The sequence below is a fragment of the Dama dama genome, chromosome 19 (genome assembly GCF_033118175.1).
Source record: "Dama dama isolate Ldn47 chromosome 19, ASM3311817v1, whole genome shotgun sequence".
Lineage (NCBI taxonomy): Eukaryota > Metazoa > Chordata > Mammalia > Artiodactyla > Cervidae > Dama > Dama dama.
In genome coordinates, this window is record NC_083699.1 from 84,419,843 (window position 1) to 84,443,757 (window position 23,915).

Consider the following 23,915-nt stretch of genomic DNA (forward strand, 5'->3'; position numbering starts at 1 on the left):
AGTCTTTATAGTGATGCTGGTTCTCTCCTGATGAATTCAATAAGAGCCACATCTATGTAAAGTTTATTTGAAAGGAAATTATATACACTTTTATAAATTCTCAATTTACACTATTTATAAATAGCTAAGGATGAAAATGATGTCTCTAACTTGCCAGTGCTTTCAAGGATTCATAAAACTTTTTGGAATTTAGTTCTAGAAAACATAGTTTCTCTGCAGATGAATTTTGTGTGCTTTCTTTTGCCAGAAAACAAAAAGTATATGTCACATGATACTACCCTTTTTACTTCATTTTGACCAGTAGTAAACTTAGAACCTATTATCTGCTGATTGCATATTCTTAACCAAGCACCAAGAAGCACTGACTCATTCCTCTCTCATAAGATTGCCCCTGTTACATTATTAAATGTCTCCTCAGACACTGCGGGTTTTCTAAACAAGCCTTTATCCTTTTAGATGTAGTGAAGTACAAATCGTAAATAAATGCTTTGTTTCTGTTATCTAGTATATCTATGACTAGTAGTATATACCGTAAGAAAAGGTTCATTCTACATGTCAATATTCATAGACCCTTCCATGTTTAGCAAACAGAGTTCTAGTTCTCAAAGGTTCACGTGCCAACCAGGCATCAAGAGGAAATACTAAATCATACTTACTGATAAAAATCATTTTAGTACTATATCTGTCCTTTAAGTACAGGTAGGTGTGCCTCATCTTAACTCACTTTGCTTTATTGTACTTTGCAAATAGAGCTTTTTTTTTTTTTTTTTTTTAACAAATTGAATGTTTGTAGCAACCCTGCATTGGGCAAGTCTTGTCAGTGCCATTTTTTCAACAGCATTTGTGCATTTTGTGTCTTTGTCACATTTTGGTAATTCTTACAATATGTCAAAATTTTATTGATTTATTGACATATAACATATTTGTTATGATGATCTGTGGTCAGTGATCTTTGATATTACTATTATAATTGTTTTGGGGTGCCATGAACCACACCTAGGTGACAGCAAACTTAATTGATAACTGTTGTTGGTATTCTGAGTGCTTCATCAACCAAGTCTTCCCCGTCTCTCTACCTTTCCTCGGGTCTCCCTATTCCCTGAGACACAACAATATTGAAATCAGGCCAGTTAATACATACCATTAACACTGCAATGGTCTCTAAGTGTTCAAGTGAAAGGGAGAGTGGCACATCTCTGACTTCAGATCAAAAGCTAGAAACTTAGAGGGGAGGCGTGTGGAAAGCTAGGATAGGCTGGAAGCTAGGCCTGTTGTGCCAGTTAGCGAAGTCGGGAATGAATGTGAATGAAAAGTTCTTGAAGGAAATTAAAAGTGCTATTCCAGTGAACACATGAATAAGAAAGTGGAGCAGGGAATTCCCTGCTGATCCAGTGGTTAGGACTCCACGCTGTCACTGCCGAGGGCCCAGGTTCAATCCCTGGCCAGGAAACTAAGATCCCACAGGTTGTGTGATGCAGCCAAAAAAGAAGAAGAAGAAAGTGAAACACTTCGTTTGCTGATATGTAGAAAATTTTAATAGCCTGGATAGAAGACCACACCAGCCACAACATTCCCTTAAGCCAGATTCTAATCCAGAGCAAGGTTGTCTTCAACTCTGGAAGGCTGAGAGAAGTAAGGAAGTTACAGGAGAAAAGTTTGAAACTAGCAAAAATTGGTTCATGAGGTTTAAGGAAAGAAGCCATCTCTATAATATGAAAGTGCAAGGTGAAGCAGCAAGTTATCTAGAAGATCTAGCTAAGATCATGAAGGTGGCTACACTAAACATCAGATTTTCAGTGTAGACAAAATAGCCTTCTGTTGAAAGAAGATGCCATCTAGGACTTTCATATCTAGAGAGAGGAAGTCAGTGCCTGGCTTCAAAGCTTCAAAGGACAGGCTGACTGTCTTTTTAGGCGTTAATACAGTGCAGGTAGTGTAAGGTGAAAACAGTGCTTATTTACCATCCCAAAGATCCAAGGCCCTTAAGAATTATGCTAAATCTCTTTATGCCTGCACTTTGCAAGTGGAACAACAAAGCCTGAATGACAGCACATCTGTTTACAACATGGTTTTCTGAATATTTTAAACCAACTGTTGAGACCTACTGCTCGGGGAAAAAAAAAGAGAGAGATTCAAAATATGACTCTGATTGACAATGCACCTGGTCACTCAAGAGCTCTGATGGAGATTGTACAATGAGATTAATGTTCTTTAAATGCCTACTGACACAACATCCATTCTGCACCTAATGGATCAAAGAGTAATTTCAACTTTCAAGTCTTATTCAAGAAATATATTTCATAAGGGTATAGCTACCATAGGTAATGATTCCTCTGATGGATCTGGGCAAAGTCCATTGAAAACCTGCCGTAAAGGAGCACCATTCTAGATGCCATTAAGACCATTCATGATTCATGAGGGCAGATTATCAATATAAACAGGAATTTAGAAGTCAATTCCAATTCTCATGCATGTTTTTGAGGGGTTCAAGACTTCAGTGGAGGAAGTAACTGCAGATGCGGTAGAAATAGCAAGAGAACTAGAATTAGAGGAGGAGCCTGAAGATGTGACTGAATCACTACAATCCCATAATAAAATTTTAACAGATGAGGAGTTGCTGCTTATGGATGAGCAAAGAGAGCAGTTTCTTGAGATGGAATCCACTCCTGGCAAAGACAGTGTGAAGATTGTTGAAATGACCGCAAAGGATTTAGAATATCACATGAACTTAATTGGTAAAGCAGCAACAAGGTTTGAGAAGATTGTCTCCAATTTTGAAAGGATTTCTGCTATGGGTAAAATGCTGTCAAACTACATTGCACATAACAGAGAAATCATTTGTGAAAGGAAGGGTCGATCTATGTGGCAAATTTCATTGTAGTCTTAAGAAATTGCCAAAGCCACCCTAGCCTTCAACAACCACCACCCTGATCAGTCAGCAGCCATCAACATTGGTGGTGGTAAGACCCTCCACCAACAAAAAGATTACAGTTCGCTGAAGGCTCAGATGATTATTAGCATTTTTTTTAGCAATAAAATATTTTTAAGCTATATACATTGGTTTTTTTTAAGACATAACTGCTGTTAAATACACAATAGACTATCAGTTCAGTTCAGTTCAGTCGCTCAGTCGTGTCCGACTCTTTACAACCCCATGAATCGCAGCTTGCCAGGCCTCCCTGTCCATGGCCAACTCCCAGAGTTTACTTAAACTCAGGTCCATCGAGTCGGTGATGCCATCCAACCATGTCATCCTCTGTCGTCCCCTTCTTCTCCTGCCCTCAGTCTTTCCCAGCATCAGGGTCTTTTCCAATGAGTCAACTCTTCGCATCAGGTGGCCAAAGTATTGGAGTTTCAGCTTCAGCGTCAGTCCTTCCAATGAACACCCAGGATTGATCTCCTTTAGGATGGACTGGTTGGATCTCCTTGCAGTCCAAGGGACTCTCAAGAGTCTTCTCCGACACCATAGTTCAAAAGCGTCAATTTTTTGGTGCTCAGCTTTCTTCACAGTCCAACTCTCACATCCATACATGACCACTGGAAAAACCATAGCCTTGACTAGATGGACCTTTGTTGGCAAAGTAATGTCTCTGCTTTTTAATATGCTATCTGAAGTCACTCAGTCATATCCAACTCTTTGCGACCCCATGGACTGCAGCCTCCCAGGCTCCTCCATCCATGGGATTTTCCAGGCAAGAATACTGGAGTGGGTTGCCATTTCCTTCTCCAGGGTATCTTCCCGACTCAGGGATTGAACACAGGTCTCCTGCATTGCAGGTGGACACTTTACCCTCTAAGCCACCAGGGAAGCCCCAATATGTTATCTAGGTTGGTCATAACTTTCCTTCCAAGGAGTAAGCGTCTTTTAATTTCATGGCTGCAATCACCATCTGCAGTGACTTTGGAGCCCAAAAAAATAAAGTCTGACACTGCTTCTAGTGTTTCCCCATCTATTTCCCATGAAGTGATGGGACCAGATGCCATGATCTTAGTTTTACTGAATGTTAAGCTTTAAGCCAACTGTTTCACTCTCCTCTTTCACTTTCATTAAGAGGCTTTTTAGTTCCTCTTCACTTTCTGCCCTAAGGGTGGTGTCATATTGTACAAACAACTTATATGCGCTAGGAAACCAAAAAATTCATATGACTCACTTTATTGTGATACTCACTGTATTGAGGTGACCTGGAACTGAACCCACAGTGTCTCTGTGTTATGCCTATAGTCATACCTTCCTATTACAAGCATAGTATAAAGATGGAGATATTTATAGGCATACTGGATCAGCTTCATTATCTATGCACTTTTTGATCATCAGTGGCCAGATAATCTGTTTAACATGAACTAGCCTCCAGAGATCACAGAAAACCCTACGGGCTCTAAAGCACCTTCTCTGGCTGTCATAAACGTCGTTCTCATTAAGCCCTAAAATATTGTATATACACATATAGTAACTCATTAGAGGCATGTTGAAGGAATGAAGTCCAGAAAAGCAGGCATCTAGGCCTGCATAACGAAGGGGCCACTGAAACTCTGTGTAATTGCCTACCCACCAACCTGTCCTTAATGGGACAACATGATCTGCAGTTTTAGGAAGTTAAACCTTCCAAATCTAAAGAAAGACTTCAGAAATAAATATCCCTGCCTTCCCTATGTAGCTGCCTTTTGTTCTATTTCCTCTTATTTTCAAATTATTAACCCCATAAACCAGTGCTCAACAGACTCTAGAGGGCCCTTATACAACCTTTGGTATGTGGCCAGGAATGGCTGTGCTGACACTCATCTTTTCAACATTCTTCAACCAAAATAATGAACCTTTATGTTGACTGTACCTAACGCTATGCAAAAGAGTTAGATGCTGGTAGCTGCTAACTCTCTAATGACCTCATCACTGGTTCTGAAATTGTAGTGTGAATACCACTGGCGAGGCATTTGTTAAAAAAACAGATTGCTATCCTCACCACATCCCTAGATCTGAGGTTTATTGTTACCTCCATTTTTTGACTAATGCTTTTGGTTACTTTGAACTCACAGTGAGGTACACTGTGAGTGTACAGACTACTAGGATCTATCATCAAATGCAACATACTATCTTAAGATATAATCATCTCGACTCGGGGGAATCGGGTGGAGAGGGAGGTGGGAGCGGGGATCGGGATGGGGAATACGTGTAAATCCATGGCTGATTCATATCAATGTATGACAAAACCCACTGAAATGTTGTGAAGTGATTGGCCTCCAACTAATAAAAAAAAAAAAATTAAAAAAAATAAAATAAAATACTTGAAAACTCTAAAAAAAAAAAAAAAAGATATAATCATCTCTCTCTGAATAAAATTTACTGATGGAATATATTTTAAAATTGTATATTATGTTATATCCTGGAATTTTATAGGGTAAGAATGTAAGAAAAGTATTTTGTGGTATGTTTTTGGTATCTTTTCTAAAATTCTACCTGAAAAACAGTTCTCCGTTGTTTGACTCAAATCCCCAACAATCAGTTCCCCCTTGAATTTAATGCTAGGATAAAATCTGCCTTGTTTTAGAGGAAATGTTGTCTTTTCTTGCTGGATAACAAGATCAATATAAATTTTGTACATTTTTGTCTCAGTTGTCAGGATATTCAGAACCAATTTGGTGCTCAACTATATTAATATATTTCAGCTGTCAGGCACATCCATTTGCCTGTTCTTTTTTTAATGATTGATAGACCAAGCTATCTCAAATTACTTCTTTCAAAAAGTATCAATTGTACATAAAAAGTAAAAATGTAATTACTCGTATTCTTATCATGGAAGATTATTAAGTTTTACCTTATGGCTACTTGAAAATAAATTTGCCAAAAATGGTACCTTTTGGAGCATGTTTTAACTAGCTTTGTGCTTTTTATTTATGTTTAGCTTCATCAAACAGGATTATTGAAAGAATATTCTCTGGGGCAGTAACAAGGTAAGAAAAACCATCTGAGTTTTAAAATGAACTACAGGTAGTACTTTTAGCAATGTCCTTTTAGCAAGGCTTCCTGCATAATTTGTCAGTGCTGTAGGTTAGATAATACCCTACAAAATATTCAGTGTGGCTTCATACAAGATGGCAGTAATACTTTAATATATGGATATTAGTCCCCATGGACTATACAGTTCATGGAATTCTCCAGGCCAGAATACTGGAGTGGGTAGCCTTTCCCTTCTCCAGGGGATCTTCCCAACCCAAGGATCGAACCCAGGTCTCCCGCATTGCAGGCAGATTCTTTACCAGCTGAGCCACAAGGGAAGCCCAAGAATGCTGGAGTGGGTAGCCTATCCCTTCTCCAGCAGATCTTCCCAACCCAGGAATCAAACTGGGGTCTCCTGTATTACAGGCAGATTGTTTACCAACTGAGCCATCAGGGAAGCCCTATTTATGTAAATACAGGTAACAGCATTTGACCTGATTTGTATTCATATTAGAAACCAGAGTTCCTTCAAATCTACAAAATGCTTTCTAATTTCATCCTCGAGGCATTTGAAAATAAGATGGGCAATGAAAGATGTTGCCCTTTGTGAGGTTTCCAGCATTCTGGTTTTTTTTTTTTTAACTTAATTTCCAAAGAAATGTTACTTTATTCCTTAAGTCTGTCATCCTGCTAAATTTAGAAGAGTAATTAATTGCTTAGGAAACTTTGTAACCATGTGTTTTCTTCAGGGGAAAAACAGTACAGAAAGAGGGAAGAATGAGCTATGCAGATTTTGTTTGGTTTTTGATCTCTGAGGAAGACAAAAGGAACCCCACCAGGTATGACTTCTAAGTTTCCTTTGCCCAGATGTTAAACACATGAACAAAGCTTGGAAAATTCATGATGAATATCTAGTGAATGCCAGGTTAACTAGAGGTGCCAGGATGGGTTAGACTTAGTCTCTGCCCTCAGACTGAGTCCACAGTCACAGTGTATCAAGAGAAGTGCTCTTACCCCCAGAAACAAAGGTGAAGCGACATGTGAGCTGTTTCTGAAGGATAGCAAACGTTTATATGGAATATGGGAATAGATAACTGTGAATTTTAGTTGTTTCATGATCTTCCTGGTTCAGTAGTAAACTGGAGAACATGCTCTCACTCTGCCAGTTAGAACCATCTCTCCGTTGCTTTTTTTTTTTTTCTCTCCGTTTCTTTGGCATACCTTGATTGGTAGCTGTGAGTTTATGCACCTGTTTCTTAGACATCTATAACACTGTGTTACACAAGCTAGGAATAAAAAGAAAAAAAGAGGGGTGCAAAAATCTATGTCCCTTTCTTTTTATACCTATCTTGTGTAACACAGTACCCTGCATGTAGCTTATGCTCAGTACCAAGGGAGGGGGAGCCTATAGTCCCTGATGCTGCTTGCTAGCATCAATGACTCAGCTGTCTGCATATTAGTTCAAAAAGTTATCTAAATGTTAGATATGTGGTTTGGAAATCATTGAAATAGAAATGAAACTAATTTATTTCGTGGGCAGCATGTATGTTAAATAACTTTGTCGTCCATTTCAAAGATACTAATTTATTATTCATTATAGACAACTTTGAAAACATGGATAAAGCAGAAAAAAATAAATTTTAATAATAATTTTAATACTCATAATTCTACCACTCAGAAAAAGACACTATTAAAAGTTGGAATGTGTTGTACAGTCTTTTTCATATAAACTTTTATATACTCTTTGGATATTTAGATTAATTTATTCTCCTAAATATCCCGTAGTAGTTTTAGCTAAACAGTTGTAATAATCCACTGTGCATGCATGCGTGCTAAGTCACTTTAGTCATGTCTGACTCTGTGTGACTCCATGGACTGTAGCCTTCCAGGCTCCTCCATCCATGGGATTCTCCAGCAAAGGATACTGGAGTGGGTTGCCATGCCCTCTTCCAGGGGATCTTCCCGACCCAGGGCTCAAACCCACATCTCCTGCATTGTCAGGCAGATTCTTTACCACGAATGCCACCTGGGAAATCCAACATCCACTATACTTTTCCCTAAAATAAATTCCCCAGAAAAGAAATTGATAAATTAAAAGAGTGTAGATATTTTTAAGGGCTTTTATAAAAACTATTAAATTTATTTTCAGAATGTATTTTCATTTTATACTTTCATCAACAAAGTGAATTTCCTATAACCCTTATTCACACTAAGTGTCTTCCTCTTTAAGAATCTTTCCCATTTGATAAGTAATAAATTCAGCATTATCTTACATTGCATTTCTTTCATTACTAGTGAGACAGAAGTTTTTTCATACATTTTTGGCCATTTCTGTTTCATCACAGGTGACTTGCCTTTTTGTGTCTTTTGATCGTTTCTGCTGGATTAATTTTTTAAGTTTATTGTTTTATCACAAATACACATTAAATATTAAAAACTTTAAATATATACATTCAGAGACCTTAGTATAAAATTTATCCATAATTCCTTGACCCATAGCTAACATTTTGGCATGGGTCCTCCTGCCTCATCCTCATCCCCCTCCCTTCTCTCCCTTTCCCTCCTCCTTTCACCCTCCTCCTCCTCTGTGCGCCAAATGACATAGTATACTAAATGGTGTCATATTATACAACCTCGTGACACATTTCTTCACATAGCAGTTTATTTCTGTGCCAGTAACTGTGCTAGTTTATATTATTAATGCAATTTTTGAATGCTTCAGTTCAGTTCAGTTGCTCAGTTATGTCCGACTCTTTGTGATCCCATGGACTGCAGCATGCCAGGCCTCGCTGTCCATCACCAACTCCCAGAGTTTACTCAAAGTCGTGTCCATTGAGTCGGTGATGCCATCCAACCATCTCATCTTCTGTCATCCCCTTCTCCTCCCGCCTTCAATCTTTCCCAGCATCAGGGTCTTTTCCAGTGAGTCAGTTCTTCGCATCAGGTGGCAAAGTATTGGAGTTTCAGCTTCAGCGTCAGTCCTTCCAATGAATGTTCTGAACTGATTTCATTTAGGATTGACAGGTTGGATCTCCTTGCAATCCAGGGGACTCTTCAAGAGTCTTCTTCAACACCACAGTTTGAAAGCATCAATTCTTCAGCATTCAGCTTTCTTTATAGTTCAACTCTCACATCCATACATGACTACTGGAAAAACCTTAGGTGGTTTTAATTATCTGAATCCTCAAAGCTTTGAAAGCTGTGCAGTTTTCTGGTTCTTGCCTTTGGGATGTTCTTAATTAACCCTCTTAATCTTTTACCTTTCATATTTACTTAGTTATAAAAAAGCTTTCCTCAAATACTTACCATCTTTTCCTTCTGTTATTCCATAGAAACAAATGACATAAGTGATAGAAATTATAATAAAGAAGCTTTATATAACAAACATGAATATATACTTGTTTGCCTTCTATCAGCTTCTTTAAAAAACATAAATTATATACAATAATAATTAGAACACTGTATTGTTGGATTTGTAATATAGAGAGATAATAGCACAAAAAAAGAGGGATGAGGAAATCGAGTTGTATAGGAGTAACACTTCAGTATCCCACAGGAATTAAGTATCAATCTGAAGTAATTCTAAGAAGTTGAAATGTATATAGTAAGCTCTAGAGGAGCTAGAAGGAAATTAACTCAAAAATACATAGTAAAAAAATTGTTGAAAGAGTTAAAGTATTCCACTTAGAAAATACTCACTTAAATGTAAAAGAAAGCAATAAAGGAAGAATAGAGGAAAAACTCCAAGACACTTAAAAAACAAAAATTAAAATGGCAGACATAAGTCCAACTATAACATTAATAACATTAAATGTGAATGGATTAATCATTCCATCAAAGCAGAGATTTTCAGGGTGGATCAAAAAAACATTTTTTGGATACAATTCTCTACTGTTTATATGAGACACATACTAAGTTTAAAGATACAAGAGGGGTAAGAAAGGAGGAGGAAGGATCAAGATATACAATGCAAACAACAACCGTAAGAAACCTGGAGTGGCTGTATAGATATCAGAGGACTTAGAGTTCAGTACAAAAAGTGTTTCTAGAGACAACAGGACATTCTGTTTCATAAAGGGGTCAACCCAACAGAAAGACATTGTCATTAAAAACATATATGCACCTAACAACACAGAGCCCTAAAAATACGTGAAACAAAAACTAACAATTACAAAGAGAAATAAATAATTCAACAGTAGTATCTGGAGACTTCAGTACCCCACTTTCAGTGATGGAAAAACAACCAGGAAGAAGATCAACAGGGAAATGAAAGTCATGAACAACAGTATAAACAAAGTTAGAAATCAACTGTACCTAACGTATCTATAGAATGTCCCACCTAGGAACAGTGGAATATATATTCTTCTCAAGTACACATAGAATATTCTCCAGGATAGACTATGTGGGAGGCCATAAAAGAGCCTCAAAAAATTTAAAAGGTGAAATTATACAAATTATGTTCTCCGACCACAGTGGAATAAAATTAATAGAAAGAAATTTGAGGTTCCACAAATATGCAAAAATTTTAAGTAACCAGTGGATCAAAAAAGAATACCTAAAGGAAATTAGAAACTAATTTGAAATGAATGAAATGAAAGAACAACATACTAAAACTTTAAATGAATAAAAAGCAAAACATAACCAGAATGTGTAGGATGAAGCTGTAACTCCATCTACTGAAAAAGAAATGTCTTAAATCAATAACCTAACCTTCCACTTTAAGACACTGGGGAAAAAACAGCAAATGAAGCACAGCAAACAGAAGAAAAGAATAAAGATTAGAACTGATAAATGAGAGAATAGGAAAACAATAGAGAAAATCAATGGGGCCAAAAAGTCAGTTATTTTGAAAATATTCGTAATCTTGATAAGGCTTTAGCTATACTGACCCCCTTCATGGATCACAATTCTGTTGTGGTAAACGGGTTTGCATAATTCAGTGAAGCTATGAGCCACACTCTGCAGGGCCACCCAGGATGGATGGGTCACAGGGAAGAGTTCTGACATGACGTGGTGCCCTGAGGAGGGAATGGCAAACGACTCCAGTGCTTGCCATGAGAACCCCATGAGCAGTATGAAAAAGCAAAAAGATATGGCACTGGAAGATGAATCCCCCAGGTCAGAAGGTGTCCAGTATGCTACTGAGGAAGGCCAGAGGGCAATTACAAATAGCTTCAGAAAGAATGAAGTGACTGGACCAAAGTGGAAACAGTGGTCAGTTGTGGATGTGACTGGTAGTGAAAGTAAAGTCCAGTGCTGTAAAGAATAATATTGCATAAACCTGGAATTAACATGAATCAAGGTAAGTTGTTCGTGTTCACATAGGAGATGGCAAGACTTAACATTGACATCTTAGGAATCAGTGAACTAAAATGGATAGTAATGGGAGAATTTAATTCAGATGGTCACTGTATCTATTACTATGGGCAAGAATCCCTTAGAAGAAATGCAGTAGCCCTCATAGTCAACAAAAGAGCCCAAAATGTAGTACTTGGGTACATTTTAAAAAATGACAGGATGATCTTGGTTTATTTCCAATAATTACATAATTTATTATTATATAGCTTATAATTTATTCAACATCACAGTAATCCAAGTCTGTGCCTCAACCACTAATCCTGAATAAGCTGAAGTTGACCAGTTAAATGAAGACCTACAAGACTTTGTAGAACTAACACCAAAAAAAGATGTCCTTTTCATCATAGGAGATTGGAATGCAAAAGTAGGAAGTTAAGAGATACCTGGAGTAATTGGCAAGTTTGGCCTTGGAGTACAAAATGAAGCAGAGCAAAGACTAACAGAATTTTGTCAAGAGAACATATTGGTCATAACACCCTTTTACAGCAACACAAAAGACATCTCTACACATGAACATCACCAAATAAATGATCAATACCAGAATCAGATTGATTTTATTCTCTGCAGCTGAAAATGTAGACGCTCTCTACAGTCAGCAAAAACAGGACCTGGGAGCTGATTGTGGCTCAGATTATGAACTCCTTACTGTAAAATTCAGGCTTAAATTGAAGAAAGTAGGGAAAACCAATAAGCCATTCAGGTATGACCCAAATCAAATCCCTTATGATTATACAGTCGAGGTGACGAATAGATTCAAGGGATTAGATCTGGTAGACAGAGAACCTGAAGAACTACGGACAGAGATTCATAACATTGTACAGGAGGCAGTGACCAAAACCATCCCCAAGTAAAAAAACTGCAAGAAGGCATAGCTGAGGAAAGAGAAGCAAAAGGCAAAGGAGAAAGGAAAAGATGTACCCAACTGAATGCAGAGTTTCAGAGAATAAAGAGCAAGGAGAGAGAAGAAAGCCTTCTTAAGTGAACAGTGGAAAGAAATAGAGGAAAACAGTAGAATGGAAAAAGACTAGAGATCTCTTCCAAAAAACTGGAGATATCAAGGGAACATTTCATGCAAGGATGGGCACATAAAGGACAGAAACAGTAAGGACCTAATAGAAGCAGAAGAGATTAAGAAGAGGTGGCAAGAATACATAAAACAACTATACAAGAAAGATCTTAATGACCCAGATAACCACAGTGGTGTGGTCACTCACCTAGAGCCAGATATCCAGGAGTTTGAAGTCAGGTGGGCCTTAAGAAGCATTACTACAAACAAAGCTAGTAGAGAATGAAATTCCAGCTGAACCACTTAAAATCATAAAAGACAGTGATGTTAAAGTGCTGAACTCAGTATGTCAGCAAACTTGGAAAACTAAGCAATGACCACAGGATTGAAAAAGGTCAGTTTTCATTGCAATCCTAAAGAAGGTAAACACCAAAGAATGTTCCAACTACCATACAGTTGTGCTCATTTCACATGCTAGTAAGGTTATACTCAAAACCCTTCAAGCTAGGTTTTAGCAGTATATGAATCTAGAACTTCCAGACATACAAGCTGGATTTAGAAAAGGCAGAGGAACCATATATAGATCAAATTGCCAACATTCACTGGATCATAGAGAAAGCACTGGAATTCCAGAAAAACATCTGCTTCATTGACTACACTAAAGCCTTTGACTGTGTGAATCACAACAAACTGTGGAAAATTCTTAAATAGGAGGGAATACCAGACCACCTTACCTGTCTCCTGAAAACCTGTATGCAGGTCAAGAAGCAACAGTTAGAACCAGACATGGAGCAATAGACTGGTTCAAAATTGGGAAAGGAGTACATCAAAGCTGTATATTGTCACCCTGCTTATTTAACTTCTATGCAGAGCACATCATGCAAAATGCCAGGCCAGATGACTCACAAGCTGGAACCAATTTTGCCAGGAGAAATATCAACAACCTCAGATATGCAGATGATAGCACTCTAATGGAAGAAAGCAAAGAGGAACTAAAAAGCCTCTGGGTGAGGGTAAAAGAGGAGAGTGAAAAAGCTAGCTTAAAACTCAACTTTAAAAAAGCCCAAATCATGGCATCCAGTCCCATCATTTCATGGCAAATAGAAGGGGAAGTGGAAACAGTGACAGGCTTTACTTTCTTGGGCTCCAAAAATCACTGCAGATGGTGACTGTAACCATGAAATTAAAAGACACTTGCTCCTTGGAAGGAAAGCTATGACAAACCTAGACACCATATTAGATAGCAGAAACATCACTTTGCTGACGAATGTCTGTATAGTCACAGCTATGGTTTTTCCAATGGTCATGTATCAATGTGAGAGTTGGACCATAAAGGAGGCTGAGTGCTGAAAAATTGATGCTTTTGAACTGTAGTGTTGGAGAATACTCTTGAGAGTCCCTTGGACTGTAGGGAAATCAAACCAGTCAATCCTGAAGGAACAATTCAACCCTGAATATTCAGTGGAAGGACTGATGCTGAAGCTGAAGCTCCAATACTTTGGCCACCTGATGCAAAGAGCCAACCCATTGGAAAAGACCCTGAGGCTGGAAAGATTGAAGGCAAAAGGAGAAAGAGATGGCAGAGGATGAGATGGTTAGATAGCATCACTGACTCAGTGGACATGACTTTGAGCAAACTCTGGAAGATAGTGGAGGGCAGGGGAGCCTGGCATGCTTAAGTCCATAAGGTTGCAAAGAGTTGGACACAACTTAGGTACTGAACAACAACAAATACTGATCAAAAGAAAAAGAACATACAAATTACTAAGGTCAGAATTAAGAGGGAACATGACTACTGACCATACATGAATGAAAAGGATTATAGTATATATGTATTACATATAACAACTTGATACTGTCAAATTAACTAACAGACAAAATGAACAAATTCCTGGAGAGACATAAACTACTTAACTGTTTCAAGAAGAAATTAAAAATCTGAATAGGAAAAACAATCCTAGACTGATCGGGCTTCACTAAAAGATGCTACTAAACATTTTTTTTTAATAACAATTTTTTACAATCTCTTTGAAAAAGCAAAAGCAGAAAGAACACTTCCAAATTAATTTTATAAGGCCAGTATTACCAGATACCAAAACCAGACAACACATTAATAAGAAAACTGTAAGTGACTATCCTTTATGAATATAGATACAAAAATAACAAAATTAGGAAAATTAATCTAGCAAAATATGAAAAATATATCATGACCGAGACTTTTCCCAAAAATGCAAGGTTAGTTTACCACGTAAAAATCTATCTATGTATCATATTAATACAACAAAGGATAAAAACCATATGCTCGTTCTAGCAGTCTCAGAAAAAGCACTTGAGAAAGTCTAACACTACTTCATGGTTAAAAAAGAAAAAATGGTTAAAAAATGGACAGAAATTTCCTTGACCTGATAAAGCTATCTATGAAAAATCCACAGCTAACAACTAGTTAATAGTGCAAAATGTGAATGCTATTTTCCTAAGATCAGGAAAAAGACAAAGCTGTATGCTCTGCTCAACATTGGATCCTAAACAGAATTATCAGACAAGAAAATGAAATTAAAAGCATCCAGATTGGAAAGGAAGAAGGAAAACTGTTTAAATATGATATTGTATATAGGAAATCCTAAGAAACCAACCAAGAAACTATTAGAACTTAGTAAAAGTTAATTTCAATTTACAAAATTAGTTTATAAGATTGATATATAATATCAATTTATAAAAATCTGTTTCTGTGCATGAACAATGAAAACCCCAAAACTGAAATTAAGAGAATAATTCCATTTATAATAGCAGCAGGTCTTTGCTGCTGATCCAGTAGTTTATAATCTGCCTGCCAGTGCAGAGGACACAGATTCATTTTCTTGTCTAGGAAGATCCCATATGCTGTGGAGCAACAAAACCCGTGTGCCACAGCTACTGAGCCAGCACACCTAGAGTCTGGAAAAGCCACCACAGCGAGAAACTCTAGCACTGCAATGAAGAGTATCCCCTGCTCACCGCAACTAGAGAAAGTCCACGCGTGGCAACGAAACCCAGAGCAGCCAAAAGTAAATAAAAATAAATAAATATAATAGCAACAAACAGAATAGAGTATCTAGGAATAAATTTAGCAAAAGAAGTATAAAACTTATATTGTGAGAATTATATTGTTGAAAGAAACTAAGGAATATCTAAATGAAACAAAGATATTCCATGTTCATGGATCAGAAGACTTAATATTAGCATGCAGTATTCCCCAAACTGATCTGTAGATTCAGAATCTCAGCTACTTTTTGTTGTTGTTGCAATAAGAGAAGAACTGAATCTTGAATTCATATGAAAATACAAAAGGATCAGGATCAGTGTAACCAAAACTATCTTGAAAAAATAAAATTATAGGATTCATACTTTCTGATTTCAAAATATACAAAGCTGAGGTAAAGACCATGTAATACTAGCATAAAGATAAACAAACATAAATTGAATTAAATTAGAAGTCCAGAAATAAATCCTTACATTTATGCTAATTGATTTTCAACAAGGATGTTAAGACACAATTCATTGGGGGAGAGGAAATGTTTTGTAACAAGTGTTGCTAGGCACTGGATATCCACATGGAAAAGAATTAATTTGGACCCCTACCTCACATTATACAAAACAAATTAGTTCAAATGGTTTACAGACCTAAATGCAAGAGCTAGAACTATAAAACTTTCAAGAGAAAGGATGGGAATAAATGTTCATGACCTTGGTTAGATGCAGTTTCTTAGCTGACACCAAAACACATCAAAAGAAAAAAAATGAATGAATTGGACTTCATCAAAATTTTTAAAGTTCATGCTTCAAAAGACAACAGCAAAAACATAAAAGATAACCCATAGCGTGGGAGAAAATATTTCAGATGATATATCTGATACATGACTTGTATCTAGAATGTATGAATAACACAACTCAATAGTAAAAAAAATAGGTTGCTCAATTTTAGAATGAACAAAGGATATGAATAGACATTTCTCCAGAGAAGGTATCTATATGGCCAATAAGCACATAACAAAATTCTTGATATCACTGTCATCAAAGAAATGCAAATCAAAACCACAGTGAAATACCACTTTACACGCACTGGGATAGCTATGAATAAAAAGTCAGGTAATAAACAAGTGTTGGCAAGGGTATGGAGAAATCAGAACCCTAATACACTGCTATTGGGAGTATAAAATGCGGCAGCCACTATTGAAAACACTGGCAGTTCCTCAGATGGCTGTAGTGTTACCATGGACCCAGGAATTTCACTGCCCGGTATTGGGAAAATACCCAAGAGAAATGAAAATATATTCACACAAAGAGTTATACATCCATTTTCATAACATCACTATTTTTAGTAGCCAAAATGTGGAACAACCCAAATGTCTATCAATTTAATAAATGGATAAACACATGTGATATATCCATGTCATCTAACATTATTCAGCAATAAAAAACATGAAATACTGATACATACTACAGTATAGTTGAATCTTGAAAATACTATGCAAATTAAAAGACATCAATCACAAAATACTACATATTGTGTGAATACATTTATATGAGTTGTCCAAACAGATAAATCTATAATAGAGGAGGTAGGGACCTCCTATTGGTTGGGACCTATAATGGTTGTCTAGACCATGAGGGACCTGGAGGGGTGAGGGCAGGGAGGTAGGGATGAGGTATAAGTGCTAATAGGTTTGGAGTTTCATTTTTGAGGAGATGAAAGTTAAATTTGGTGATAGTTATACAACTCTGTGGATATACTAAAAACCATTGGATTATACATATTATATGGATGAATTGTATGATATGTGAACTCTATCTCAGTAAACCTGTTTCTTTTAAAAGAAGAGTTGAGATACTACAAAGTATATTCTCTGATCATAATGGGATTAATGTAAAAATCAATAAGAGAAAGGTGACTGGAAATTAAACACACAAAGCTAAGTAATCCTTGGGTCCAAAAGCATGTATCAAGAGAAACAGATATTCAAAAGGTAAAAGAATACTATGAATAACATACACACACATAAATGTGGTGACTTAAATGGACCAATTTCATTAAAGTCACAAATTAACAAAAGTTGTCCAAGAAGAAATACATAATGCAAATAGTCTTGTATCTATTAAAGACAACTGAATTCATAGTTTAAAGCTTTCTGAAAAAGACATCTCAGCCCAGATAATTTTACTATTGCATTCTTCCAAACAGCTGAAGAAAAAATACCAAATTCTGCCCTACTTCTTTCAGAAAATAGAAAAGGAGGGAACAACTCCCAGCTTGCTTTATGAAACCAGCATTACCTAGATACGAAAACCAACAAACACATACAGGAAAATAAAACTACAGGCCAACATCCCTCATAAAGATAGACTCAAAAATCATTAACAGGATACTAGCAAGTCAAAGCTCAACTTCTCAACCTCTCAGACCCTTTTCCAAAATCAGCTGATGCCCTACAGGAAGTTCAGTTCAGTTCAGTCGCTCATTGTGTCCAACTCTTTGCGACCCCATGAATCACAGCACACCAGGCCTCCCTGTCCATCACAAACTCCCGGAGTTTACTCGAACTCATGCCCATCGAGTTGGTGATGCCATCCAGCCATCTCATCCTCTGTCGTCCCCTTCTCCTCCTGCCCCCAATCCCTCCCAGCATCAGGGTCTTTTCCAATGAGTCAACTCTTCACATGAGGTGACCAAAGTACTGGAGTTTCAGCTTCAGCATCAGTCCTTCCAATGAACACCCAGGACTGATCTCCTTTAGGATGGACTGGTTGGATCTCCTTGCAGTCCAAGGGACTCTGAAGAGTCTTCTCCAACACCACAGTTCAAAAGTATCAATTTTTCGGCGCTCAGCATTCTTTTTAGTCCAACTCTCACATCCATACATGACCACTGGAAAAACCATAGCCTTGACTAGATGGACCTTTGTTGGCAGTGTAATGTCTCTGCTTTTTAATGTGCTATCTAGGTTGGTCATAACTTTCCTTCCAAGGAGTAAGCATCTTTTTTTTTTTTCATTTATTTTTATTAGTTGGAGGCTAATTACTTTACAATATTGTAGTGGGTTTTGTCATACATTGACATGAATCAGCCATGGATTTACATGTATTCCCCATCCCAATCCCCCCTCCCACCTCCCTCTCTACCCGATCCCTCTGGGTCTTCCCAGTGTACCAGGCCCGAGCACTTGTCTCATGCATCCAACCTGGGCTGGTGATCTGTTTCACCCTAGATAATATACATGTTTTGATGCTGTTCTCTCGAAACATCCCACCCTCGCCTTCTCCCACAGAGTCCAAAATTCTTTCTGTACATCTGTGTCTCTTTTCTGTTTTGCATATAGGGTTATCATTACCATCTTTCTAAATTCCATATATATGCGTTAGTATACTGTATTGGTCTTTATCTTTCTGGCTTACTTCACTCTGTATAATGGGCTCCAGTTTCATCCATCTCATTAGAACTGAATTCTTTTTAATTGGCTGAGTAATATTCCATGGTGTATATGTACCACACCTCCCTTATCCATTCGTCTGCTGATGGGCATCTAGGTTGCTTCCATGTCCTGGCTATTATAAACAGTGATTTTGGAGCCCAAAAAAATAAAGTCTGACACTGTTTCTACTGTCTCCCCATCTATTTCCCATGAGGTGATGGGACCAGATGCCATGATCTTAGTTTTCTGAATGTTAAGCTTTAAGCCAACTTTTTCACTCTCCTCTTTCCTTTCATCAAGAGGCTTTTAGTTCCTCTTCACTTTCTGCCATAAGGGTGGTGTCATCTGCATATCTGAGGTTATTGATATTTCTCCCAGCAATCTTGATTCCAGCTGTGCTTCTTCCAGCCCAGCGTTTCTCATGATGTACTCTGCATAGAAGTTAAATAAGCAGGGTGACAATATACAGCCTTGACGTACTCCTTTTCCTATTTGGAACCAGTCTGTTGTTCCATGTCCAGTTCTAACTGTTGCTTCCTGACCTGCATACAGGTTTCTCAAGAGGCAGGTCAGGTGGTCTGGTATTCCCATCTCCTTCAGAATTTTCCACAGTTTATTGTGATCCACACAGTCGAAGGCTTTGGCATAGTCAATGAAGCAGAAATAGATGTTTTTCTGAAAATCTCTTGCTTTTTCAATGATCCAGCGGATATTGGCAATTTGATCTCTGGTTCCTCTGCCTTTTCTAAAACCAGCTTGAACATCTGGAAGTTCTCGGTTCACGTATTGCTGAAGCCCTACAGGAAAGATAGTCCCAAATGCTAGGCTCCTCCTTTCTAGATTTCCTTCTACATCTGGACACCATAATTCTTCACGGCCCAGTTAATAGTTCAATGCTTTCAAGAAGGAATTTTACTCCAGATTTTCTCAGTGAGATGGTTAATCCAAACAGTTACTTCATCATTACTGGAAGGAGACCCCCTCAGATCAACTTTTCACATCTTGAGATACATAACTGGATCTTCATTTATAGAAATATTGCCAAAAGAGGTCTTTAAGTCAAAAGCTTTCTTTTATTCCTCTTTTCTGCCTTGTATGTTGCCTTTCTTCTACCTAACAGTTCAGATATTGTTGAAGCTTTATTCTTTGCCAGGTAACAAGTGTTTCATATGTAATGGCTTATTTAATCTTCATCCCTATGACTTTAGGTGTCAATGTTCCCATTCTGCAATTGAGAAAACAAACACTCTAAGAGATTGCAGGCCTAGTAAGTGACCTAGCTTGGATTAAAGTCCAGGTCTATATCACTCCAAATCCTGGACTATTTACCACTGTAAGGTATGACCTATCATATGAGACAGCACGTTTGCCTATCTTCTTTCCAACTAGGCTGTGGAATCCCTGAAAGAGTGTTCTCTTGGTGTCCTGAAATTCCTTACTGTTTAACAGATTCAAGATCAGGCATTGGCCTAATTTGTTTTCTTGGCTCCTACTGGCACGCACTTTGCACCCAGTGTATTTGTTCTCAGTGTTTCACATTATCTTACAAAAGCAGAATGTGATGAGAAAACAGTTAAACCTCACTGTTTCAAAGTAATGAAGATGAGATCTATACATCAAACTCTTGTTTAAAATATAGTAGGCAACACTTTATAGATTTGTGGCTTACAAATGACATGGGTAGAAAAAAACTGTATTTTATGAAAGAAGCAATATACTCTGTAAAGTGCAATGAGTGCTGTGTAAAATACTATTTAGAAAATTGTGATCATGAGTCTTTCCTATGCCTGGCTCTGTCAGGGTTGGATATGGAAAGTGTCTTTGGATTAGATTATTTTTTGTGGACAGGCTCTTGCAACCAAAGGCATACTCTTTTGGTATGCCTTTAAGCATCCTTCTGATCTGGCTATTTGTCACATTCTGCTTTCTCCCTTGGCCTTCTGATTAGGTATCCTTTCCAGCAACTATGTCATTCACCTTTATGTCTGAGGACACTAGGCCAGTGCCTTTGAAGGTTATAGGTGCTAAATTATGTATATTGAGTATACAAAGGAATATACATTTAGTTATTCCCTAAGTAATCATGAAGTTTCCCATAACTTGCTTCATCAGTAGCATATAAGAATTTATACCGATGATAAGACATCTCTAGTTCAGAACTTAATTTCATCAGCCTGGGGACAAGCCAAAAGGTAACCTTGTTTATGTCTAAAATTGTACAGTCTTTAATGAATATAATTAATGCTTTAAAACCAAAAATTGGTGGCAAATATACCAAAAATTTAACACTGATTCTTTCTGGGTAGTTGTTCCTTTTGTTTTCCTGTTTTCCAATTTTCCTACAATGAATTCCTTCTAGACCTAAAAAAATATTGCCTTTGTTAGAAAGAAAAGAATTAAATCTATATTGGAAAAGAACTTTAGAGAGTATCTATAATTTTCAATAAGAAAACTTCCTCTGAACATGTCCTGTAAGTGTTAAACCCTCCAGCAGACGCTGTTCTAAACTTTCAGGGACAAATAGCTATCTACTGAGGTATTTTTTTTTCCTAGCTCTGAGCTTAAAAACATTTTCTCTTTTTGTGCATTGATCCTTTTTATGCTAATACTCACAAAATTACATCAGATTCATCTATCACATGATATTCTTTCAAATATTTAAAAGCAGCTCTCATGTGACTCAGCAGATATCAAGGCAATTTATTTGCCACTTGTTTTGTGTGCTTTGTTTCTCTTTTATGGGCTATTACAAAGAACTGAAGTGTATGCTTTAGCTTTATTTTTGTTTGTTTTAATTAACTGTGTAACTTTTATTTAATCCAGGAAGACATTTAATTGAACATAAGATTTATCTAAATTAGAAAACAAAGCATTGTATTTTTGGTTTTGCAAATTGATAAAGTAGTTTAAATGACATCATCTAGATTAAAAAGCAAACTCTGAAGTTAACTGCTTTAACTTAAAAGACTAATCCCTGCCCCTTGTTTGTTTTTTTCTAACACCATGCAATATTGGCACACTTTATACTTATTTCTTGGCATAACATTAAAGATGAGTTTGTAAAACTGTCAGATATAATGAGGTGTGATAAAACAGCAGCATAGAGCACTTTGAGTCACACACCTCACAATGCTAAATTTCAGTGAACCAGAGGCATTACATGTAATACTGACTCCATTATTTTCACTGCCTGCTACCCTGCAAGAAACAAAAGAGATTTGTCATCAGGTTCTTTTTTAATTTATTTAGTTTTAATTGAAGGATAATTGCTTTACAATATTTTGTTGGACTCTGCCATACAACATGAATCAGCCATAGGTATACATATGTCCCCTCCATCTTGAACCTCCCTCCCACTTTCCACTCCATCCCACCCCGCTACGTTGTCACAGAGCACTGGTTTAAGCTCCCTGAATCATGCAGCAAATTCCACTGGCTATCTGTTTTGCATATGGTAGTGTATATGTTGTCATGATACTCTCTCCATTCATTACACATTCTCCTGTGTCCACAAGTCTGTTTTCTATGTCTGCATCTCCACTGCTGCCTTACAAATAGGTTCATCAGTACAGTCTTTCTAGATTCCATATATATGTGTTAATATACAATATTTTATTTTTCTGACTTTTACTTCACTCTGTATAATAGGCTCTAGGTTCATCCACCTCATTAGAACTGACTCAAATGTGTTCCTTTTTATGGCTGAATAATAGTTCATTATATATATGTACCACTGCTTCTTTATCCATTCATCTGTGAGTGAATTCATCTTAACCTTATTTATTATATAGACTCTTTAACTTAGTTCTTGGGATTGTGGTTTTCATTCTGGAGGCTGTGAAACTGTAGTTCTTGCTTCTTCTGTCTGCCCTCTGATGAATGAAGATGAGGCTTATGCACACTTCCTGATTGCCTATGATCCACTGGATCATAGGAAAAATAAGGAAATTCCAGAAAAACATCTACTTCTGCTTCACTGACTATGCTAAAGCCTTTGACTATGTAGATCACAACAAACTGTGGAAAATTCCTAAAGAAATGGGAATACTAGACCACTTTACCTGTCTCCTGAGAAACCTGTATGCAGGTCAAGAAGCAACAGTTAGAACCAGACATGGAACAACAGACTGATTCACAATTGGGAAAAGAGTATGGTCAAAGCTATATATTGTCACCCTGCTTATTTAACTTCTGTGCAGAGTACATCATGCAAAATGCCAGGCCAGCTGACTCACAAGGTGGAATCAAGATTGCCAGGAGAAATATCAACAACCTCAGATATGCAGATGATAGCATTATAATGGCAGAAAGCGAAGAGAAACTAAAGAGCCTCTTGGTGAGGGTAAAAGAGGAGAGTGAAAAAGCTAGCTTAAAATTCAACATTAAAAAAATTAAGATCATGGCATCTGGTCTCATCACTTCATGGCAAACAGATGGGGGAAAAGTGGTAACAGTGACAGACTTTACTTTCTTGGGCTCCAAAATCACTGTGGATGGTGACTGCAACCATGAAATTAAAAGACACTTGTTCCTTGGAAGGAAAGCTATGATAAACCTAGACAGCTTATTAAAAAACAGAGACATCACTTTGCCAACAAAGGTCCGTATGGTCAAATCTATGGTTTTTCCAGTAGTCATGCACAGATGTGAGAGTTGGACTATAAAGGAAGCTGAGTGCCAAAGAATTGATGCTTTTGAACTGTGGTTTTGGAGAAGATTCTTGAGAGTCCCTTGGACTGTAGGGAGATCAAACCAGTCAATCCTAAAGCAGGTCAACCCTAGATATTCACTGGAAGGACTGATAGTGAAGCTGAAGCTCCAGTATTTTGGCCACTTGATGCAAAGAGCAGACTCATTGGAAAAGACCCTGATGCTGGGAAAGATTGAGGGCAGGAGGAGAAGGGGGCCACAGAGAATGAGATGGCTGGATGGCATCACTGACTCAATGGACATGACTTTGAGCAAACTCTGAGAGATAGTGAAGGACATGGGAGCCTGGTGTGCTGCAGTCCGTGGGGTCGCAAAGTGTCAGACATAACTTAGCGAATGAACAACAACAACTTAGTTCTTGATTGAAAATGCAACTAACTTTAGTTTATATTTCTCAGTAAAATGAGTTGCCTTTCACTGAAGTCCTATTAGATAACTGCCAAAATCCCGACTTCCTTCCTTC

At 37.4% G+C, this 23,915-nt stretch overlaps 1 protein-coding gene across 5 annotated transcripts in view; it reads left to right on the plus strand.

Moving 5' to 3' along the window:
- PPP2R3A (protein phosphatase 2 regulatory subunit B''alpha) overlaps nt 1-23,915 on the plus strand; it is a 220,264-nt gene that overhangs the window by 137,040 nt on the left and 59,309 nt on the right. For all 5 annotated transcript variants that reach the window (XM_061167648.1, XM_061167647.1, XM_061167649.1 and 2 more), the window contains 2 exons: nt 5,898-5,946; nt 6,682-6,771. In XM_061167648.1, the coding sequence (XP_061023631.1) occupies nt 5,898-5,946; nt 6,682-6,771 (139 nt within the window). The remainder of the gene's footprint in view (nt 1-5,897; nt 5,947-6,681; nt 6,772-23,915) is intronic.